The sequence below is a fragment of the Pseudomicrostroma glucosiphilum genome, assembly GCF_003144135.1.
Source record: "Pseudomicrostroma glucosiphilum strain MCA 4718 unplaced genomic scaffold BCV69scaffold_7, whole genome shotgun sequence".
NCBI lineage: Eukaryota > Fungi > Basidiomycota > Exobasidiomycetes > Microstromatales > Microstromataceae > Microstroma > Microstroma glucosiphilum.
The window spans coordinates 452,777-471,887 of NW_020289919.1; the positions used below are offsets into that span (position 1 = coordinate 452,777).

General features: G+C 56.2%; 6 protein-coding genes across 6 annotated transcripts; 2 read left to right on the forward strand and 4 right to left on the reverse strand.

Moving 5' to 3' along the window:
• Window positions 1–1,190: 1,190 nt before the first annotated feature.
• BCV69DRAFT_282908 (hypothetical protein) lies at window positions 1,191–5,319 on the reverse strand. Its single transcript, XM_025492518.1, has 2 exons — window positions 4,964–5,319; window positions 1,191–4,854 (listed from the first exon to the last, which is right to left on the reverse strand). Exons 1-2 carry the CDS (start codon window positions 5,045–5,047, stop codon window positions 1,423–1,425), a joined length of 3,516 nt encoding a protein of 1,171 aa, XP_025347849.1. The 5' UTR covers window positions 5,048–5,319; the 3' UTR covers window positions 1,191–1,422.
• A 173-nt stretch (window positions 5,320–5,492) lies between these two features.
• BCV69DRAFT_282909 (hypothetical protein) lies at window positions 5,493–7,712 on the reverse strand. Its single transcript, XM_025492519.1, has 4 exons — window positions 7,232–7,712; window positions 6,844–7,145; window positions 5,946–6,772; window positions 5,493–5,861 (listed from the first exon to the last, which is right to left on the reverse strand). The coding sequence occupies exons 1-4, from the start codon at window positions 7,658–7,660 to the stop codon at window positions 5,587–5,589; spliced, it is 1,833 nt and encodes a 610-aa protein (XP_025347850.1). The 5' UTR covers window positions 7,661–7,712; the 3' UTR covers window positions 5,493–5,586.
• A 105-nt stretch (window positions 7,713–7,817) lies between these two features.
• Window positions 7,818–12,699, forward strand: BCV69DRAFT_312642 (hypothetical protein). Its single transcript, XM_025494948.1, has 7 exons — window positions 7,818–8,092; window positions 8,167–8,523; window positions 8,589–8,763; window positions 8,832–9,141; window positions 9,218–9,499; window positions 9,571–10,534; window positions 10,613–12,699. Exons 1-7 carry the CDS (start codon window positions 7,885–7,887, stop codon window positions 12,541–12,543), a joined length of 4,227 nt encoding a protein of 1,408 aa, XP_025347851.1. The 5' UTR covers window positions 7,818–7,884; the 3' UTR covers window positions 12,544–12,699.
• BCV69DRAFT_282912 (hypothetical protein) lies at window positions 12,480–14,069 on the reverse strand. The gene is made up of 2 exons (XM_025492520.1): window positions 13,687–14,069; window positions 12,480–13,581 (listed from the first exon to the last, which is right to left on the reverse strand). The coding sequence occupies exons 1-2, from the start codon at window positions 13,987–13,989 to the stop codon at window positions 12,613–12,615; spliced, it is 1,272 nt and encodes a 423-aa protein (XP_025347852.1). The 5' UTR covers window positions 13,990–14,069; the 3' UTR covers window positions 12,480–12,612.
• A 100-nt stretch (window positions 14,070–14,169) lies between these two features.
• BCV69DRAFT_312644 (hypothetical protein) lies at window positions 14,170–17,608 on the forward strand. Its single transcript, XM_025494949.1, has 4 exons — window positions 14,170–14,370; window positions 14,459–14,713; window positions 14,803–15,663; window positions 15,743–17,608. Exons 1-4 carry the CDS (start codon window positions 14,274–14,276, stop codon window positions 17,152–17,154), a joined length of 2,625 nt encoding a protein of 874 aa, XP_025347853.1. The 5' UTR covers window positions 14,170–14,273; the 3' UTR covers window positions 17,155–17,608.
• On the reverse strand, window positions 17,139–18,965 carry BCV69DRAFT_282914 (PTPA-domain-containing protein). The gene is made up of 2 exons (XM_025492521.1): window positions 18,081–18,965; window positions 17,139–17,993 (listed from the first exon to the last, which is right to left on the reverse strand). Exons 1-2 carry the CDS (start codon window positions 18,890–18,892, stop codon window positions 17,264–17,266), a joined length of 1,542 nt encoding a protein of 513 aa, XP_025347854.1. The 5' UTR covers window positions 18,893–18,965; the 3' UTR covers window positions 17,139–17,263.
• Between the last annotated feature and the right edge of the window lie 146 nt (window positions 18,966–19,111).

Here is a 19,111-nt window from a genome sequence, read left to right on the forward strand (position 1 = left end):
GAGGAGCTTCTACGTGAGGGTCGGGGGAACTTGTGTTGAGGAGAGTTCCGTTAGACTAGCTGAGATCGAGCAGATGATGGCGCGAAGCAGATGAAAGCAGTAAAGACCGTGATGAGCGTGCGTGGGCCGGAGGAACTGATGGTGACTGGCCCAGAGGAGAAAAGAGCAGAAAGGCAGGGGGCGTGGGAGCGAGGTTTTCGGAATCCTGACGAGTACGAAAAGGGAGGACAGGAGGGCGAGGATCCGGGAAGAGGTGATATTGATGATGAGTATAGAGGAGTGAGAAAGGAAGATGCAACAAAGAACAGGCAAGGCCAAGGGCAGAGAGGAGCAGGGGCTTGCAATGACCTTGCCAGAAGCACACACACACTGAGAGCACCCTGGCCGGACACGCGCCTTCCCGCACGCACACGCGAGCGGATCAGCGGGGAGAAGCGAAAGCGGGGGGCTTGGGCCAGCCGAGGGGCCTCACTGATTTCACTGCTTCCACCCCTTGCCTCGATTCACTCCCTCGTCGCCACCCGTCCTCCCACCTCCGGCCTCCTCTGCCGAAGTGAGCCCTGCAGAGGCCGCACAGACTTGGGAGCCGAGCCAAGCCGAGCCAAGCCGAGCCAAGCCAAGCCAAGCCGAGCGAGCAATCATGGTAGAAGCTCGTCAATGTGCGCCCTGGATCATCTACTGAAACCTTACGCTGCCACTTCCTCAACGGGTCCCAATGTGTCGGTTGGCTCACCCTCTGTTAGACGACGTCTGAATGCGGCAGCGGCAGCGGCGTGCCAAAACAGACGATTGCTTGGTTGATGCTGTCCAAGTTGCCTAGGTAAGAAGAGGAGGGGGTTGCACCTCTAGACGATCCAGAAGCAAGGGGGCGGGTGGGTGTGCATATCCGCGTCAGTCTATCTCCCTTGAGTGTGTGTGTGTGTTTGGTGGGTGTGGCGGTGGGTTGCCTCTGCCTCTGTTGGGCTCCCCCGCCCTTCCTGCCACCTGCCCAAGATGGCAGGGCGCAATGAGGCAGGAGCAACGGAGAAAAGTGAAGTACGAAAAACAGCAGCGCGTCAAGAAATTTTAAGGTCCGACGTCAAAATCAATGACCCCCTGCAGGTGTTTCTTTGCCGCGCGATTCACACCACACGCGAGACGTCACGAGATGACACACACACACAGCAACACTTGGTGAGTGAGGATGACTAAGGGACAACGAGGAAAGGCCTACCACCCCGTCACGGACCCACGCAGACACAACCACATGAGCGCACTAAGAGGATGGGCATAATTCAGCGTAGCGTATAGACTTGTGGGTGAAAAAGTCGTCAGGAATCTCTTTTTGGCAAAGTATAGCAACAATGATAGCAGGGTGACAAGAGAGAGCAACGCAAAGAAAAGAGCAAAGCAAGCAGCCCAACATTCTGACCTGCACAATGACTAATACAGCCGCCCTCCCATGCCAGCATCGTTTGGCCCATCGTGGAAGCTGCTGTTTGACTTGCCAGGATTGTGACCACCGCTGCTTTTACCTACACTGCCGCTCGTGGCATTGCGAGACAGCGCCGCACTGGCAAAGCCCGAGCCTTCTTCCTCCCTTTCCACCACGTCTTCTCCCGCCAGCATCGAAGCACCAGTACCTTCCCCTCCCACGCTGCCACCCCTGCCGAATAAGCTGAACCTCTTGCGGCCCGCACCGGCACTGGCCAAATTGCCCACACCAGATGCGTTGCTGCCGACAGATCCAATGGAGCCGCCAGTGTTCTTCCGATGGTAGTTGCCGTCCTCTCTACCTGGGAGCCCTTCGCCACCCAGCCCAAGGATCCGGTCGACCTTGCCATTGCCGCGAGCACGTCCCCCTGACCGGCCGAAGTCGTCGCCTTCTTCGCCATACGAACGTTGATGGGGCAAGAAATCCGAGTCTTCATTACCACTCATCCTGCCCGACGAGGAGGACGGTCTGAGCGCTCTGTTGCCGACACCGCCTCCAATGGGACGCCTCAATGCAGCCGCACCGACCAGACCTCCCGATGAGCTTGGCCGCACAGCTCGATTAGGAGAGGTGCTTGGGTTCATGGGAATGTGACTCGACGTATTGGCCCGAACAGGCTCGGCAGGTCGTCCCGGATAGCCAAGAGCAGAAGAAGATTGTTGACCATGCATTTGGCTGCTGCTGTTGCCTTGAGAGCTACTGCGAGCATGAGCAGAATGGTCCGATGTCCGCGTTACAGCTTGCCGCTGCGTGTACTTTGCCAAGGCGGTGATGTTCCGCAAGGCTCGGACCTGAACCGCTTCGTAACCGGCCACACCAGCAGCTTCATACAAGGCCACAGAGAGCCGGTGGCATTCCTCTACTGGGAGGTCATTGCCAAGTTCGACAGTGGACATCAACCCCATTCCAGTAACGTCCTTTGCCAGTCCATTCGTCGCTGAATGTGCTGTTGCCTCTCCGCTTCGGGAACTTCCCATTGCAACGGATTCAGCGTGCACGCCTGCGGTGTTGAGGGCGTCGGGAATGAGACCGCCGCCTAGCAAGACATTGGCAGCGTGGCGGGCCCACTTTCCGAGCGTATCCTCGAGGCCGTACAGCCGTGAGAAGACCAGCAGGCTGGCCACCACTGATGGATGGCGCTGGAGAGAGGTACAGATGCACCGAGTGTAGAAGAATTGCAGGAGAGCGAGGACCACCGCAGATGGTTCCGAAAGATGGAGCTGACGCGGCGTGAACCGCCAGTCGCCTTCTTCGAATGCTCCATCCACACTGGGTACGGCTTCTCCAGATGCTTGGGGATTATTGAGTGCGGTACTCGATGATTGCATGTGGCCATCTTCCTCGCTTGCTGCAGCTTGCAAAGCGGCCACAGCTCTTTCCTTGGAATTGGCCCTGCTTCTATTACCAGAATGCGGGGGAGGCGCATTTCCTTCCGCACGGTGCTCTTCCCGCCTAGTCTGGACAAGATCTGCTGCTGCCTTTGCGTGTGCTCGATACCGAGCTAGCTTCTGGCGGAACCACGGCCAACGAGCCTCCAGCACTACGCGATCGCAACCAATCTTTATATCATCGGAGCACATAATCTCAAAATCGCCTCCAGTACCCAGTACCCCGGGCAGCAAGGGAGGCTCCTGATGATCATCAGGTAGCGTACTGAACCAGGCCCTTGAGTCGAGGAGAGTCTGCGCCGTACCATTGAAGTTGCTTCTTCGCTTTGCAAAGGCTCCAGCAAGAGACTGATAAACTGAAGAAGCCATTGCGGTCTCCAACTTCTGGAGGCCGAGCTCGAGACCCTCATCAGACGTGGGTCTCAGCGGAGGCTGGCTGATGCCCCAAGCTTCCAGATCGAATGTGAGCATATGATCCCAATTGGACTGGCGATGATTGTAGTCTGTGACCAGGTCTCGCTCGCGGTTGCCAAAGATGAACATCTGGCCTCGCTTTGCCGACACGGTTGCGCGATTCCAGGAACCTTGATTGATTAGCGGGCCTAAATCGAGGCGGGACCAGATTAGCTTCGGCAAATAGAGGGACCAGATGCTGAACGCCTGTGATGTGTTCGCAAGGTAGGTGCCCGAAACGAGCAAGTAGTCCCCGATGATCACTCCCGTGGGAAAGCGAAGGCCAGGCGGGAGACCCGCAGTGGCATGAGCTCCCTGCATCGAGGCCGAATGGTCTTGTAGTGTCAATGCTTGCGGCTTATCGTCAATGCCATTGAGGTCAGAGAGCGTCGTCTGCTTCTTGGCCTTGCTGACTTTGATGATCTCGAGCTCTCTTTTCACATCCGTGAAGTTGTAGTTCGAGTAGACATAAAGGGAAGGGTGATCATCCTGCTTCGTCACCGGCCTGCTCATAGGGAGAGGCTGTAGGGAAGGGGCATTTGCCGCACCCGAAATCGTTCCTTTCGGGTTGAGACGATCCTCGCCGGGATGCTGACTGTCAGACGCGCTCATTAGACGTGCATCATGGGCTGCATTGGCATTCGTGCCGCTCATGGGCTGGGCAGAGACATGTGTGGCATCGTAGGGGGCCATTGAACTGACGTTGCTGTTACCTCTCGCCCTTCCGATCGAGGGCGAAGACTCTCTGTGCCCGGATAGATTTGTTGCGGCTGAGCCTTTGGAGCCGGATCGTTTCCTCGTCGCTGTAGCTTCGGCCAGATGGGACGGCCCCGTGTAGCTCTCAAGAATCCAAGGAGGGCTGACAGCCAAAGAGCGATAGCTGCCACACTGCCTGTCCAAGGTCTCACACAATGTCCATCGCCTTTGCACGAGGTCGAAGACGTTTATTTCTTCAACGTACTTGTTGCTGATGTTCTGACCACCTATCACGACGAGTGAATCTCCTGTGATTGCCGAAAGATGAGCGTACCGTGGTGCGGGTGCTCTGACCGGGCCTGGCTGGGCAATGTAGTCATGATCCCAGCGCATCGTCGCTAGATCGAAGAGGAGCAGCTCGTCCATGACGAAGAGTGGATCGGCTCCTTTGTCTTTGGACTTTTCTCCTGCCATGTCCATACGAGAGGACTTGGAGTGGTACCCCATGCCTCCAAAGATGACCAATTTGCCTCGCCATAGATCGCATGAATGGAAGTATCGAGGGACAGGGTATCGCCCTTGGGCACTAGATGTCTTGGCGTCCTCGTCGATCTTGCGCACCGGTGGAGGAGGTGCGGCAATCTTTGTCCAAACGAGGGTGCCGAGGTCGAGACAGTAGAGGTCATTGGTCATCTTCCTGTTGGACGCCAGACGTCCAGCAAACAGGAACATCCTCCCTTTGCCGCCATGCTTGGGTGTGGATCTGTCGAGCGAGGAGGAAGCACTCCGCTCGTGACGTATCGAGGTCTCATCGTCTTCATCCACTACCACAACTGCAGCGCCCTGTGAGAGGTAACATCATGTCGCGAATTGATAGCGTGATTGTAGATCTGTCAGTTGCTCTCCAGCAGCAGAAGCACACGTCGCTCTCTCCCACGTCACGAGTACTCACCACCAGAGGCGGGGGGACGTCACCCTTGCAAGCCCTCCACTCTGTTGCAAGAGTGTTGAGCGGCGACTGTATCGAATAAGGCATGGCGATGAGGGGGGAGGTTGGAAGCGCAATGTGTTGCTTCGCAGCCCCCTCTGCAACGAGCAATCGCCGCCGAGACTGGACTCGTCGACTGTTACTCTGTCACGTTGCGCAATGGCTACGAGGGAAGGGAGGGAGGGTTGACAGGGAAGGATGAATTGCGGAGAGAGGAGGATGATATCGATGAGAGGACGGGGGGCAAGGCAAAGGAAGCAGGGCGGACACTGTGTGTGCCTCGATGGCTTTACGCACGCACGGAATGGTAGACTAGACTCAGGGACGAACAGACGCGATCCACTTGGACGGAAAGAGACGAGCAAAGCAAAGCAACTCAAGTCAAGTCACGCCCGCCTGCAGCCGAGGCGTGGGAGAAATCACTCTGGCAGGCGCAACCCCAGGTCAGGCAGTCCATTCACGTCCTGCCAGGCTGCTGCTGCAAAGGATCGAGCAGCAGCACATGTCTTTAAAACAGATTGCACGACCTGGCACAAGCCTCACGTCGGACAGACCCACTGCCAGAAATAATAGTATATTTGCTAAACCTAAAGTCTTCCCTTGATGAGCTCAGTAGCCAACTTGACGCCCCAGTGGACCTTTCTGTCCTCCCGCCTAAATAGCTCGGTATTGACTGGGACGGTAGCATGCTCCCTCAAAGCATCGATCTCCTTCTTGAGGGAACGAGACAAGGAGCTCGAGGGGGCCGTCTCAATCAGCAGAGTACACTCGAGGTCTCGCAGGGCTGAACGTGAGCCGAAATTAGAGGAGCCAATGAGAGTCAAGGTGGGCGCAGACTGAGTCGAACTTGTATGCCAGACACCTGTGGTCCAGTTGACGAGGGAAGAAAGAAGAGGTAAAGTCAGATGACTTGGATTGTAGCCCGTCGCGATGGCCGAACACTCACCCTTGGAATGGTATGTCCATCCATCCCTTTCCCACTCTCGAATCTCAATCGACTTCTTTTTGCCCTCTCGCTTGACCGCATCCCAGAACTTGGATTCTAGCCAGGTATATGCAGGTGGTAGGTGACGACTGATGCCTTTGCTCCCAAAGAATCCATTGGAGATGGGAGCAGCAGTAATGATCCTAGTCCTGATCGAAGTTGGCGCCTTGAGGATGAGTGATTTGTACAGAGGGTACAGACTAAAGTAGCCAGAGGTGAAGTCTATTGTCGCTCTCGGTGCGGGTAACCGGCCCTTCTTCACTGCTGCGGGGAGCGTCTCTTGGATTGGTGCCTCTTGCTGCTCGATGGCTTCAAACAGGAGAGGCATGGCGTCCGTCTCCTGCCTGATTGCCATTGGACCCATTTGTATGACCGGCACAATGAATGTGTCGACTTCATCGTCGGCGCGTTCATCTTGAGCCCTCCGCTTCTTTGCAGCCTCGGTGTGGATGCGCCAGCGATCTGTGAACTCTCTTAGTGCCACACCTGCGGTCTCCGCAAAGGCGTACTCCTTGCTTTTCTTGGGGGCAATTGACAGTGAAGCTTCCTCTGTGACGTTGCCGTCCTCGTCCTCCGAGAGCAAGAGATCGCTTCCATCGTCCCAATGTAAGTCATATGGGGCATGATGTGTCAGAGAAGAGCTTGCAGCTGCTGAAGCCTTGAGGTTGTAGCTGAACCGAGACGTGAGCAGAACCAGAGAGTGCAGATAATTACTCAGCAGGCGATGCCGTTGGACATGAACGTAGCGATCTTGCCGATTTGTGAAGTAGTCGTTGGACAGATTGGCTCTGAGGAGGCTCAGAATAGCGTAAGTCAGCCTTCAGTCAATGGCATCAGCTGCCGCGCAGCGGTCACTCACCCACTGATGATGACTTCGTCGTCCCCTCCGTAGATCTTCATATGCTGCAAACCCGCTCCTTCTACTAGTCTCTTGCCAATGACCTTCTCCAGCCACACTGGCAAGCCCGGCGTCCTGTAAAGTCGCACGTCAACCTGATGCGGAAAATCACGGACCAAGGCTGCCAGGAGCGAGGCACCTGAACCATTGATCTTGCCGTTGGCCTCTGTGAGTGGTCCTTCTCGCGTCGACCTCAGAGCGTCAGCGAGAAGCAGAACCTTCAAGTATGGCTTCTTGCGCAGCGCCTGTCGTATGCAGTCGATCTTCGAGGAGGCACGAGGAGCGGTATTTGTCAGCGCTTTCCGGAGAAAGGCGAATACTTGTCTACCGCTCTTTATGCTAGACTCACCAGCTCAGTCTCACCCTTGCCTATGTACAAGCTGGAAAAATATATCCTCTCTTCTGCTCTGCCGATGATGGCGCGTACCTCGTCGTAAAATGCAGCGGGAGTCTGAAGGATCCGAACATCACCCGACCGAGCTTTGAACCTGGGTAAGCTAAGCTTGTGGGCGATGCGCTTGCTGAAGCTGTCCTTGGGAACCCTGGTTACGCCATAGCTCGAGCGAACTTTGCCTCTGATGGGATTCCACGTCGATGTGGGTTGCGCCAGTTGAGGAGCTTTCGGAAGGCAGGCCTGAGCGGAAGCCGTAAAAGTGCGGCAGGAGTGCGTGACAGATTTAGGCTTCCCGCTGACACCAGCGTAGCATCGCCGCACACACGGGGCCCCTACGCCAGTCAGGACAGCCCTAGTCTCGATGAGGATGCCGCCAGTAGCCATCACTGAGCATGGTTGCAGGGGGAAGAAGGGGAAGGTCAGGCCGGGATTAGAGGAATTAGAATACGGACCCGCGAAGGTCTGGAGATCTGCAGGGACCCATCATCGGAAAGCGGAAAGAGAGAGGCAACGCAGCTGGTCAAAGCTCAATCAATGCCTTCGATCAACACTTTCACCATCTCCGTCCAGTAGAGTCCTCCGCCTCCAGCAACGACAAGGTCCCGCCGATGGACGGCTTGCCCTCGTCATCGAAGTTCCCATTATCCTCGCCTCGTCGCAAAGAGAATGCTTCGCAGGCTTTCGACATCGTTCACCGGGCTCTGTCACCTCGCATAGCTGTTCTATCTAGTCCTGATGTCGATGAAATTCTTAGGCCGAATAACTTCGGTGACTTGTCTGACTGCTTGAGGCCCTTCGAAGAGATATTGCAAGGAGGTGAGTTCATTTGTGGCACGGTGGTGGCTCGGATACCCCTCCACTGAATGCGCTTTCCTAAACCACTCCTCTAGTCATTGTACGCACCTCTCAACTGGAGAGCAAGCAGTGCCCCAGCTTTCCTATCCGTTTCGATCCTCTGAGCGCCTTCGCTGTACAACAGAGAGCCTCCATCGATCCAGAGAATGCTACGGCAGGTAGAGACGTCCGACCGGAGGAGACGCTGGATCGGATCAACGCTCACGTTACTGCCAATGCGCGAAAGTGGGAGGCGAAGACCTCTGAGCTGCAAATAGAGGACGAAGGAGACGCTAGGAGGGTAGCCGAGTCTTCGATAGAAGATATCACGCCGTGGTACACGTATGGAAGAGATGCTGTGCTCCGGAGTCGATCCATTAGTCGTCATGAGACCTTCGGCCATCCGGTCTGCAGTGAGTATACGGAAGGTCCGGGCCGAGAGCGCCCCTTGCTGATGCTCAGACTCTCTACCTGGCAGTCCTTCTTGCCGTTTCGTCCCAGTCGCCGGATCCATTGAACGCTCTCGCTTCGCTGTACGCCGCTACACAAGCTCAGAATTGCGATGCCTTTGGCGGCAGACCTTATATGGATCCCAATGTGTTGCGGTATTATGTGCTGATACATGACTGCGCTAAGGGGGCCGATGTGGAGCAGTGAGTAACGAGGTCGGCAAGCGATGCTCCAGGGGTACTTTGTTGATGCTTAAAGATTCTGCCTTCAGATCGAAAGAGATTCTAGAGACGGTCAAGCGTATATATGGTCTCAATTGCTGCATCCTTCCTCTGAATTCTGCTCCCCAGCCACAAGCTGATGGCGAACCTCCGACTTCCACGGCTTGGTCAGAACATCTTCAGCGGCTGAGGGGATCGGGATCCGGCTCTGAGAAGTATCTGGACTCTTGGCCTTCTGGACAGCAAGGGCTACTGCTGTCCGAAGATGATGTCAAGAGGCTGGGCGGACTCGTTCGTGAGATGGTGGCCCAGAGTCTTATCCCGTGGATGGAGAGATGCGTGACACAGTGGAATGATTCAGTGAGTAGCTCCGATGAGATTAATGAGCGCACTCGCTTAGTGGCTCATGATCGTTCGCTTTCATCATACCTTGTAGATAGCCGCTTCGAGGAAGGGCTTGACTGGACGGCTTTTCGGTGCGGGGAAGAAGTTCTTCGGTAGCAGTACAATGTCCAGATCAGGCACCGGCACACCGGAGCGACCGAGCTGGGATGCTCATGGCAGCTTCTACCCATACGCTGCTATTGAAGCGCAGACTCGCCGACTCGCCGACTTTGCATTCATGACAAGAGACTACAAGTTGGCCGCTGCCATGTACGATGTCGGACGGAGAGACTATGCCAATGACAAGGCACATCATCATGCAGCGGGAGCTACAGTGAGTCGTTATCTGTCCGTAGCTTTTCATTCTTGCGGCTCATTCCCACGTCTGCCACTCTGATCCAACAGGAAATGTTCGGTCTATCGCACCTGATGATCATGTTGAGCTCACAATCTCCACCGATAGACGTCGACAGCTATTTGGCTTCGGCTTGTATGCAGTATCGGCTTCCTGTCTCAAAAGCAAGCTCGAACGTTCTTCTACGGCCATTGCGAGCAACCTTGCTGTACTACGAGGTCTACCGAGCGCTCGACTACTATCGGTCTGCCCCAAGTGCCTTGATTCGAGCTGCTCAAGACCCAGGGGCAGATTTGGACGTCATGGGCGCCATGCTGATAGAACAAGCAGCGATTACCGATCTGAGGATCTTTGATCGGCCGGCTTTGCGCAAGATGGCATTACACCTGGTCATGGCAGGACATCGCTATCAGGAATGCGGTGCCAAGCTGCTGAGCCTCAGGTGCTTCAGCGGAGCAAAGTCAATCTACTCCAGGCACACGGCTCTGAAGAAGACTTTCCTTGACGGGGAAGAATCTGGCGACAAAGACAGTGGCGAAAAGGAGAGCTCTGACGAACAGGCCCATGACACCGATATGGAGTCCGAGGGTTGGACGATGGTTCAAGCACACGTTGAGCACGAGCTGGGTCAGCAAGCTCTCAATGAAGGTCAGACTGATCTAGCCATTGAGCACTTCTTGCGCACGATTCGTCCCGTACGAAGCGACTGTGGGGAAGACGCAGCGTCTCTCGAGAATAGAGGGGTGATTCATCAAGGCTACTTGAGTGATCTAGCAGCTGCCTTCAGCTCACTAGGCGAGGGTGCAGGCAAAGGAGACGCTTTAGACTCGCCTTTCGACTTCTTCGATGTTCAGAAATCGCGCTTCGAGCTCGCGGATGAGGCAGCGGAAGTATCGGAGGAATCACTTTGGAAAGACCTAGAGGAGCGATTCAATCTAGCCAGTGGAAGGTCAATGGTAACGGAAGGTGGTAGCGGCAAAGGCTCCCGGGCGAGAGGCTCCTTCACAGCAGGAGGTAAGTTGTGTCGCCGATCAGTCCATCTGCTGCTGAAGGTTTGACTCACACCTTCTTTGCCTGTACGTGTTCTAACAGTCCCGTTCCGCCTGCTTCTGCGGGTCGTCAATCCTCTCTCTACACCTTTGACACTCTCGCAAGTCACTGTTCAAGTGACAAGAGACTCAGAACCTCAAACCTCCGTCACCGGCACGGATATGGAGGTCGACTCGATTCAAGATATAGAGTTGGCGCCACAAGAACAGCGCGATCTTCACGTCACTTGCAAGGCTTCCAGTCTCGGCCAATTCAGAGCTACCAGTATTATTTTTCGCTTGGGAGGCATTGCTCTCTTCTCACAGAGCTTGCACAAGAATGGCCGGCGGCTCAACGAGACGAAAGAGCAGAGGGTAAGCCGCAAAGCCACATACGCACCGGATGAGACTCTTGCTGTCGTCATCGGAGAGCCTTGCCCAATTCTCGAGGCCCACTTGGTCAATTGTCCCACCGCCCTGGGGTTCGGTGAGGAAGTCGACGTCGTCCTCAGGCTCACGAACCGAGGTAATGTCTCAACCAAAAGAGGGGTCCGTATGATGGCCGACCAGCCCGAGATGTGCACTCTTGCGGCAGCATCGGAGCAGCCGGGGCCTCTAGTCACGGTCCCCAACTCTCTGACCCCTCCACAACTCATCACCATCTTGCGGTCCGATGAGGATCTAGAAGCAGGTCAGACGGTCGACAAGACCATGCGGTTACGAGGTGCATTGATAGGAAAGAACATCGTTTTGAGACTTCTCTTCGTCGCCGGCTCCGGTGCGGAGGACCAAGTCAGCCACAAGCTTTCTCAGACTATCGAGGTGTACCCTGTTCTGGATCTCAGCGTGGAGATCAGCTCTGCACCTCAAGGCTTCGCCTGGGACTTAGCCATACAAGCTGCTAATGTACATCCCGATGGCCAGCCCGTCCGTATTGCGGATCTCAAATTCGCCTCGCCTCGCTGGGAAACCCAAGAGACGAACCGCACTTTGTCTTCTGCCGCAGGAGAACCCCTACTGGTGCTTCAGCCTTCGCAGTCAGACCGGGCCCACGTTCCGGTAAGAGAGGCCGCCCTTGAGGATGGTCAACTTGATCCCAGCGCAATGCTGGAGTACACATCACATCACATCGCCGGACTTCTCCGAGGTAGAGACATCGAGCGAAACGCAGTTGCAGGACCCTGCAGTCTACGTTTGAGCTCAACGGTGGGGAGCCCAAGTTCAAGTGCTATGAGTCCTTTCCTACCCATCGTCCGCTCAACGTGGCGTCAAACGCTTCTAAGCCAGGTCTTTCCGACGATCTCTCCCGCTGATCGAGACCGAGTCTTCACCCTGTATATCCCAGACGATCTGGACGTCCTCGTCAATTGGGAGTCTCACGACGGCCAGCACAAGGGTCAAATCTTCCTCTTGGGCCTGACACTAGGGCCGAACCGCGATGTTGTGCGAGACATCGTCTCGTCCCTTGCTGCAGGAGCTGGCGGTAGAAGTCTGTACGAGGAGACTGCTCGTGAAAGGGCCGCTCTGCTGTCCAGCCTGAGTCGCAGCTATCTGGGCACAGAAGACGACCCGCTCTACGTCGACATCGAGGTCAGAGAGACCGACGCCGCCACCCTGGAGACGGTCCCCGTCGTATTCGTCGTGAGGAACATGTCGACATCCCGATCGGCTCGATGCATCATTGATCTGGACAGCTCCGTCGATCCGAGCGCCAGTAGGTCCGGCCATGCTCAGCGACAGCAAGACCCGCAACATCCGGACCGCCTTCTGCACCTCAACACGGCCTCCTGGATCGGACGACTGACGCTACGCAGTCAGACGATCCCGCCTAGAGGCTCAGTGGAGCTGATTGCTCATGCCCGTCGGCCAAAAGTGGGACAAGAGTGCGAGTTGAGCGACTGGAGTATCAAGTCAGAGGTACTGGGTGACAAGGGTCTCGAGGAGGTACTGAAACGGTTCAACAGTGGCAGGCTGAAGAGCGGCAAAGTGGTATGACATAACGATGGGAGACGAGCATAGGGACACAGCATCGAGAGCGACGTTTAGAGGACGAACATGTATCTGTTACGAGCCGCCCTGATTGCCAATCATATCCATCAGACTGCCCCAGTCCACTCCTTCCAGAGCAGCATTGAAGTCTATGCCTCCCATATCTCCTGCACCCTCGCCTCCACTGCCGAATTGATCCATACCCCCACTACCGCCCATGCCGTCCATGCTGAATCCGTTGGGGTCAAATTTGAAGTCCATGTCGTCTCCACCCGTTCCGCTAAATTCGTCTAGCTTAGTACTGTCACCCTGCTCGCCATTTTGCGCCGCTCCAAATCCGCCGTCGTAGTCACCGGTGGCATTTCCACCCGAGGTCTGCACTTGGTCCGATCCCGATCCCGAGGCTTGGCCTTGATCTTGGGTTTGATTTTGGCCCATGAAGTTGGTGAGATCGTCCATCTTGAACAAATCGGACATGTTGCCCATTGACGAAAAGTCAAAGTCGCCTGAACCATTCTTGTTCTGGGTAGAGGAGTCGGAGTTTTGGGAGGTGAGGGCTGCGAGGAGGGTAGCTGGGTCGGGAGTTGGGACGCCGGCTGTTGTTGCTGTTGCGGGAGGTCCATCCGTGCCAGAGCTTGTGCCGCCGGTCTTTTGTCGCTTTGCATCGAGGCTATCGTCCTGAGCACTGGCAGAATCTTCATCCCTCGAGTGCTTACCAGCAGTGCTGGCATTCGAAGCAGACATTGGCTTGACATCGTCATCGTCCGTGAGATCGATCACTCCCGCTCCTCCAGCAGAAGTCGCATCCTTCTTCGCTCCGGCCGCCTTTGCACTCTCCTCCTCAGCAGTCGTCTCTGCAGCCTTCCTTGCAGCAGCAGCTTCATCTTCAGCGGCTTTCTTGAGCCTTTGAGCCTCCTCCTCTGCATCTCGCTTGGCCTTCTCGGCCGCTTCTACCTCTGCACGCTTGGCGTCTTCCTCTGCTTGGAGAGCTTCGCGCTTCTTGGCTCGGGAGAGCTCAATGAGGAGAGCATCTTGGGCTTCGCTCTGGTCGGTGAGAAAGATATACGAAGCGAGGATAAAGTCAGTATCTTAGTGCACGACAGTTCCCGCCAAGTCTGCCGCGAAAGTAAGGACAGCTTCCGCACTCACCACCCATCTGTTCAGCGCCTCTACATCCCTCTGCCACTTCTGAGCTGCAGAGGTTAGATCTGACCACCCCGGAAGCAGACCGAGCTGCTGAGGCGTTGCGGTACCATTGCAAATTTTGCTTCGTAGAAGAGCCTGATACTTGAGGAGTTTGCCCAGTCTGGCAAGGAGGAGATGGAGGCTGGATTGGAGCGAGGCTGCAAGAGGGAGGACTCTGGACGGGGCTGACGAATTAGCCGCCTGGGCTGATGTTGTCGCAGTGACCGCGTTGGTCGCAGCTTCTGGCTTGATCTCTTTGAGCGACATCTCAGACAGACTTCAGCAGTGCGATGATGGTTGGGATGATGGATGGCGTTGCTGCTGGAGAGTAGGGAGTAGCAAGGTCATGGCCAAGGTGTGATGCCTCCGTCTTCCGCACGACTCCGCTCCACTTGGCTTCCCCGCACTGCCGCCTGTCGCCTCCTCCTGCTGCTGCTGCTGCTTCTCCTGACCCTTTGTCCATCTTACTCGACGTCGTCTACTCCTCCCCTTCTCGTCATCTCACGTCTGCGTATCTCATCAACGCCTCGCTCGTCAGCCGCCAGACGACGATGGCCGACGATGGCAGCGACGCGCCTTCTGGCGCAGTCGTGAGCGTACCCCTCGCCATTGCATTAGGGCTCCTGGCCAGCTTCGTCCAGTCCCTCGGTGAGCAAACGGCCAATGCAGCCTGCGGTTTATCCTGCCCACTTTGAGATCCACGGGCTCACTCGCTTCTGTTCCTCTCTCTCTCAAGGTCTGACAATACAGCGCAAATCTCACCTCATAGCTGCCCGACAACCACTGGAATGTCGGCCTGCTGAATGGCGCCAACCTCTGTGGCTAGTGGGCTTTGCCATCTTCATCGTCGCCAACATCGGCGGGACCATTTTCCAGATCGGAGCATTGCCCATAGTCATGCTTGCCCCTCTAGGAGCTGTGAGCTTGCTCTACAATGCCCTGCTAGCGAAGTTCCTTCTGGAGGATGCGCTAGGGTCTACAATGGTAGGAGGTGAGAAAGGAGTCGTCCGAGATGATACCGGTCAATTCACCGCCGAGAGCTGACCTATGCCTCCTTGACCGTTTTGATCACCTCTATAGGCACAGCTCTTATTCTTGTGGGAGCCGTTCTCATCGGATACTTTGGAGCCATTCAAGAGCCGCCTCACAGCCTCGATGAGCTGCTGTCCCTCTTTGGCCGGCCGCCCTTCATCGCCCTGTCCACAATCCTCTTCATGGCCTTTGCCTGCATTCTAGTCATCGCCCATTTAGCTGAATGGCAGCTCCTATTACATCTCAATGCCCCTCCTCCATCACCGACAATACGTTCCTCGAAGAATCATCGAGGCAAGAAGCACTACGCTAGGCTCACTCGGAGGTGGTCTGCACCTACTCTAGCGCCTCTGGACGAGGTCAGCGAGACGACCTCCGGTGTGGCCACCCCTGTGCTGGCCGTGAGAGATCAAGAACGGCTACAGCAGACTCGAGATGAGTCGTTGTTGCAGAGTCTCGCAAGCAAGAGACAGAGTGCAAACGGAGGTGCATCGCGGCCAGGTAGTAATTCGCGGAAAGACTATGGATCCAGGGACGAGCATGAGCCTCGAAAAAGCCGACGCAGCTCTCCGAGAAGGAAGCCGATAGTGGTGCCAGAGCTTGACAAGGAGTCAACAGATGCAGTCAAAAAGACAAAATTGCTCCTTGCTGTTGGCTTTGCGGCCGTCTCGGGGACGCTCTCGGGTCTATGTCTCCTGCTGGCCAAGAGTGGAGTGGAGCTGCTGGTCTTGACGTTTGGACTGGGCAGGAATCAGTTCAACAGGATCGGAAGCTGGGCCCTAGTCGGTATAATGCTCTTGGCGGCTGTAGCGCAGCTCTGGTACCTCAACAAGTCTCTGCGAATGGCAGACCCCACGCTGGTATGCCCCTTGGCCTTTTGCTTCTACAACACCAGCTCGATCGCCCTGGGTGAGCTACTCAAACATGCAATGGCGAGGAATGATAGTGAGCAGATCCGCTGACCAAAGCTTAACACTGATTTTCACAGGTCTTGTCTACTTCAACCAGCTCTCCAGCATCTCTGGCCTCTCACTTTGCCTCGTTGTAGTCGGCATTGTCATCCTCCTCACAGGCGTAATCATCGTGTCTAGCAAACCTCCCTCGGTGGCCGAAGCCGAAGCAGAGATGGCAGAGGGCAGCGGCCTCGATCGACTACTTTCGCCCGTCAACGATCACATCCTCTCTCCGACGTCGGCAGATGCAACCGAGTCCGAGGCTCTCCTAGCCAATGCGGGCGGAATCGCCGGGCCTCATCTTCCTCCTCCCAACCTCACGCTCACACTTCCACCCGCCAGCGATAGTCAGGCCGGGAGAGGAGCGCTCACTGATAGCCCTCCGTCTCTTGGCAGTCCGCTTGGCAGTCCTACATCGCCGGAGAGGCCAAGGAGGAGGAGCAGTCTGAGCAAGCCACGGTCCGCTAGTGCCTCACACCACCATGTGGTCGGGCTAGGTCTACAGCCTGCATTTCATTACGTTGAAGGATCTGGCGATCCTACGCCTCTTTCTCCTTCGAAGACGACCTTGAGCAGCGCGACACAGAGAGGTCTGCCTGGCAGTCCCCGTACACCTTCCACCGTCATAAGTCCCACAGCAAGTAGCGCACGAGATCGCAGGCGACGCTCCTCGGCGCACATGTACAGCACTATCCTCTCGCGAGGTCTGTCCATCGGTCTCTCCCCCGCCTCTCCTGGTTTCCACATTGGACCCTTCTCCCCCGCCGATGAAGAAGAGGAGGAGGCCGAAGCTCGAGCCGAAGCCGAGGCTGAACGGAGGCGGATCTTGGCGGGGGATCTGGAAGGACAGGGAGGGAGGGGAGCGAGAGGTAGGGGTAAAGCTCTGGCGCAGAGGATGGACAGGAGAACGTTGAGCGACGGCTTCCTCGATGGGATGAGGGATAGTGTCCCGCCTGTTGCCCTTGATGGCACGGGCAGCGGGAGTGCTCTAGACGTCTCTTCCCCCGAGCCACAACCGCTGGCCGAGGGATCTTCCACCTTTCCCGTAGCTTCGAGCTCCTCACAGCAGACGCAGCAGCCTCAGTCACAGGACGCACGCACCCTCGCACCAACAGGAGAGCCATCGGCGGCGCCCAGCTCTGCGTCTACTTCGGCCTTCCGCCTCTTTTTGCCATCGGTGGCTCTCGATTCGACAACACTGAGCGAGAGGCTGAGTCGACTCAATCCCCTCGGGCCTACAACGAACTCCTCCTCCTCTGCAGCTGCACCTAGACCAGGAGCGGGATCAAATCCCAGTCTCCCTGGTGGCACCTTTGTCCGAGGTGGTGGTGGTAGAGGGGCCTATTGGCCCTCTTTGACGGGGGGTGTGAGGCAATGGTGGAGTCAAAATGTCAATGGGCGTGAAGAGTTCAGAGAAGGGGAGCGCAGGCGGTTGCTCGACGGTTGAAGGTGATGTCATAATAAGTAGTGTATGTATGTATTTGTAGACCTGCTACGTTAACAAAGTAAAGAAACGACAGTAAAGCATGACTTCTTCCATGTCTCTCCATTGTTGCCTAGTCGAACGGTACGCGCTTGACTGCTCCCCCCACAGATACCCCATTTGCCCTTCGTGCCTTTTCCTTCTCCTCTTCTGCCGCTGCGAATACCGATGGGATGGGAATGCCACAGCAATCGCCCCATCCTGCTGCCTGTCCCTCTCCCACCAATTCTCCCCCACCAGGAGCAGCAGGCCCATGCGGGTGGGAGTGCCCACAAGCGTCAACTCCAGCAGCTCCACCCTCCTCTTCCTCCTCTTCCTCTCCAGGCTTGACAGGTGGGAATTTCAGTAATGACCCGAAGAAGATGTGTTGCGCAATGGGTAGCTTGGAGAGGACTTCTGCCTTGTACATCTTGAGCATCCCTTCATTCACTTTACTCCACGTCTTGACCGAGCTGATATCATCTAGCATGGGGGAGTGCCACCTAAGACTAGCCGTCTTGATCGAATTTATGAATTCGATGCAGGCAAAGTACATGTAGTGCTTGCTGAATTCGCTGGTAATTTCTGCATCATGGATGGACTTGGGACGAAGGTGACGATGTGGGACTAGTTGGGCTGAACCAAAGACAAAGGGAAGGAAGTGGTAGTCGTCCAGACCCCAGACGCCGTGGGAGCCGGCGGGCTCGAGCCAGTAGGTAGATTGGATCTTACGCATGACTTGGATGTAGGACCAGAAGACGCGGAGCACTAGGGCTGGACCATCGCGGGAGAGATCGATGAGACCTACTTTCACGAGGCAGAGACTGAGCAGTGAAAGAGAGTGATGAGTGACATGATCAGTCAGTGTTTGCCTAGAAAGGGAAGCCCAGCTTGCGCTCAATCATACTCACAGCCAGCACAAGAAGTTGAGCTCCATTCCACTACCATAGTCAATCCTCTCTTCATTGCCCCAGCATTCCTGAAAGTATACCGCGACTTCATCAACAGCATCTACGCCTTGCCCTCCGTTACTCTTCATCGCCTTGAGTCCCGGTATCGACTCGTGCAGTGACCTCAGCTGCGCCTTGATCTTCTGGTACAAGTCTCGGAATGCAGGATTTCCAAAGCGAGAGGCTGCATTCTCCACGGCTGGGGTTTCGTTCACCAGGGACGAGATGGTGGAGAGCACGGCAAGGATGGACTTGATCACCTCGCTTTCGTGCACCTCATCTGTGAGCTTCTTGCCCTTGACGCTCTCATTGAGCGCCTGTGTCAGTCCCAGAATCTCACTGAAGGCCTCTGAGTTCTGGAACCTCTTGAGCGAAGCCGGGCTAACGATTCGTTTTGTCGGTGTGGCAAACATGAGCTCTTGAGGGTTGAGAGGCTTGGGTGGTTCGTGGTACGGGAGGGGTGGCTGTGGCTGGGGTGCCGTCTCCTTTGCTGGCGCGGCTGATGATGTTGCAATAGGCGGCGGTGGCGGAGCACGATTAACGTCTGAGACAGTGACAGTCTGAGCTTCCTCGCTGGGCGAAGATGTCGGCATCACATTGCCACCATCGGTCAGTGGTGCCGGGACCGGGGCTGAAGGTGAGGAGGAGGAGGAGGCTGACGCTGACGCTGACGAGGGGCCATCGCTGAGAGCTGCTGAGCGCAGCTTGTCGGCCAGAATGGAGCGCGAAGCTTCGTCTGTTGGCAGACGAGGCATGGCTATGCTGGGCGACATTGTCTATGGGTGAGCTCGATTATCTTGAGGGTTGAGGGAATGGCGGTGAGCTGAGCTTCGTGCGCTTGACCATTGGTACTGACTGACGGAAGGAGCATTGAAGCGTGATGCTGCTGCTGTGCCGCGGCCTGACTCGTGGCGCGGGTGGAGTCGAGTCAGCCCGAGGCCGAGGCGCCGGAATCTGATCACGGATCGTGCGGATTGGATTTCGTGGGATGC

What these genes read in the sequence shown, in the direction of transcription:
- BCV69DRAFT_282912 (XM_025492520.1), bottom strand. Translation starts at nt 13,989, where the DNA reads ATGTCGCTCAAAGAGATCAAGCCAGAAGCTGCGACCAACGCGGTCACT. An exon ending in AGGCGCTGAACAGATGGGTG is followed by an intron (nt 13,582 to 13,686) that starts GTGAGTGCGGAA and finishes CTCACCGACCAG; the next exon opens with AGCGAAGCCCAAGATGCTCT.
- BCV69DRAFT_312644 (XM_025494949.1), top strand. Translation starts at nt 14,274, where the DNA reads ATGGCCGACGATGGCAGCGACGCGCCTTCTGGCGCAGTCGTGAGCGTA. An exon ending in CAGCTTCGTCCAGTCCCTCG is followed by an intron (nt 14,371 to 14,458) that starts GTGAGCAAACGG and finishes CTCTCTCTCAAG; the next exon opens with GTCTGACAATACAGCGCAAA. An exon ending in AGGGTCTACAATGGTAGGAG is followed by an intron (nt 14,714 to 14,802) that starts GTGAGAAAGGAG and finishes TCACCTCTATAG; the next exon opens with GCACAGCTCTTATTCTTGTG.
- BCV69DRAFT_282914 (XM_025492521.1), bottom strand. Translation starts at nt 18,892, where the DNA reads ATGTCGCCCAGCATAGCCATGCCTCGTCTGCCAACAGACGAAGCTTCG. An exon ending in CTCAACTTCTTGTGCTGGCT is followed by an intron (nt 17,994 to 18,080) that starts GTGAGTATGATT and finishes TTCACTGCTCAG; the next exon opens with TCTCTGCCTCGTGAAAGTAG.
- BCV69DRAFT_282908 (XM_025492518.1), bottom strand. Translation starts at nt 5,047, where the DNA reads ATGCCTTATTCGATACAGTCGCCGCTCAACACTCTTGCAACAGAGTGG. An exon ending in ACGTCCCCCCGCCTCTGGTG is followed by an intron (nt 4,855 to 4,963) that starts GTGAGTACTCGT and finishes TACCTCTCACAG; the next exon opens with GGCGCTGCAGTTGTGGTAGT.
- BCV69DRAFT_312642 (XM_025494948.1), top strand. Translation starts at nt 7,885, where the DNA reads ATGGACGGCTTGCCCTCGTCATCGAAGTTCCCATTATCCTCGCCTCGT. An exon ending in AAGGGGGCCGATGTGGAGCA is followed by an intron (nt 8,764 to 8,831) that starts GTGAGTAACGAG and finishes TTCTGCCTTCAG; the next exon opens with ATCGAAAGAGATTCTAGAGA. An exon ending in ATCATGCAGCGGGAGCTACA is followed by an intron (nt 9,500 to 9,570) that starts GTGAGTCGTTAT and finishes CTGATCCAACAG; the next exon opens with GAAATGTTCGGTCTATCGCA.
- BCV69DRAFT_282909 (XM_025492519.1), bottom strand. Translation starts at nt 7,660, where the DNA reads ATGGCTACTGGCGGCATCCTCATCGAGACTAGGGCTGTCCTGACTGGC. An exon ending in GACGAAGTCATCATCAGTGG is followed by an intron (nt 6,773 to 6,843) that starts GTGAGTGACCGC and finishes GAGCCTCCTCAG; the next exon opens with AGCCAATCTGTCCAACGACT. An exon ending in ATGGACATACCATTCCAAGG is followed by an intron (nt 5,862 to 5,945) that starts GTGAGTGTTCGG and finishes ACTGGACCACAG; the next exon opens with GTGTCTGGCATACAAGTTCG.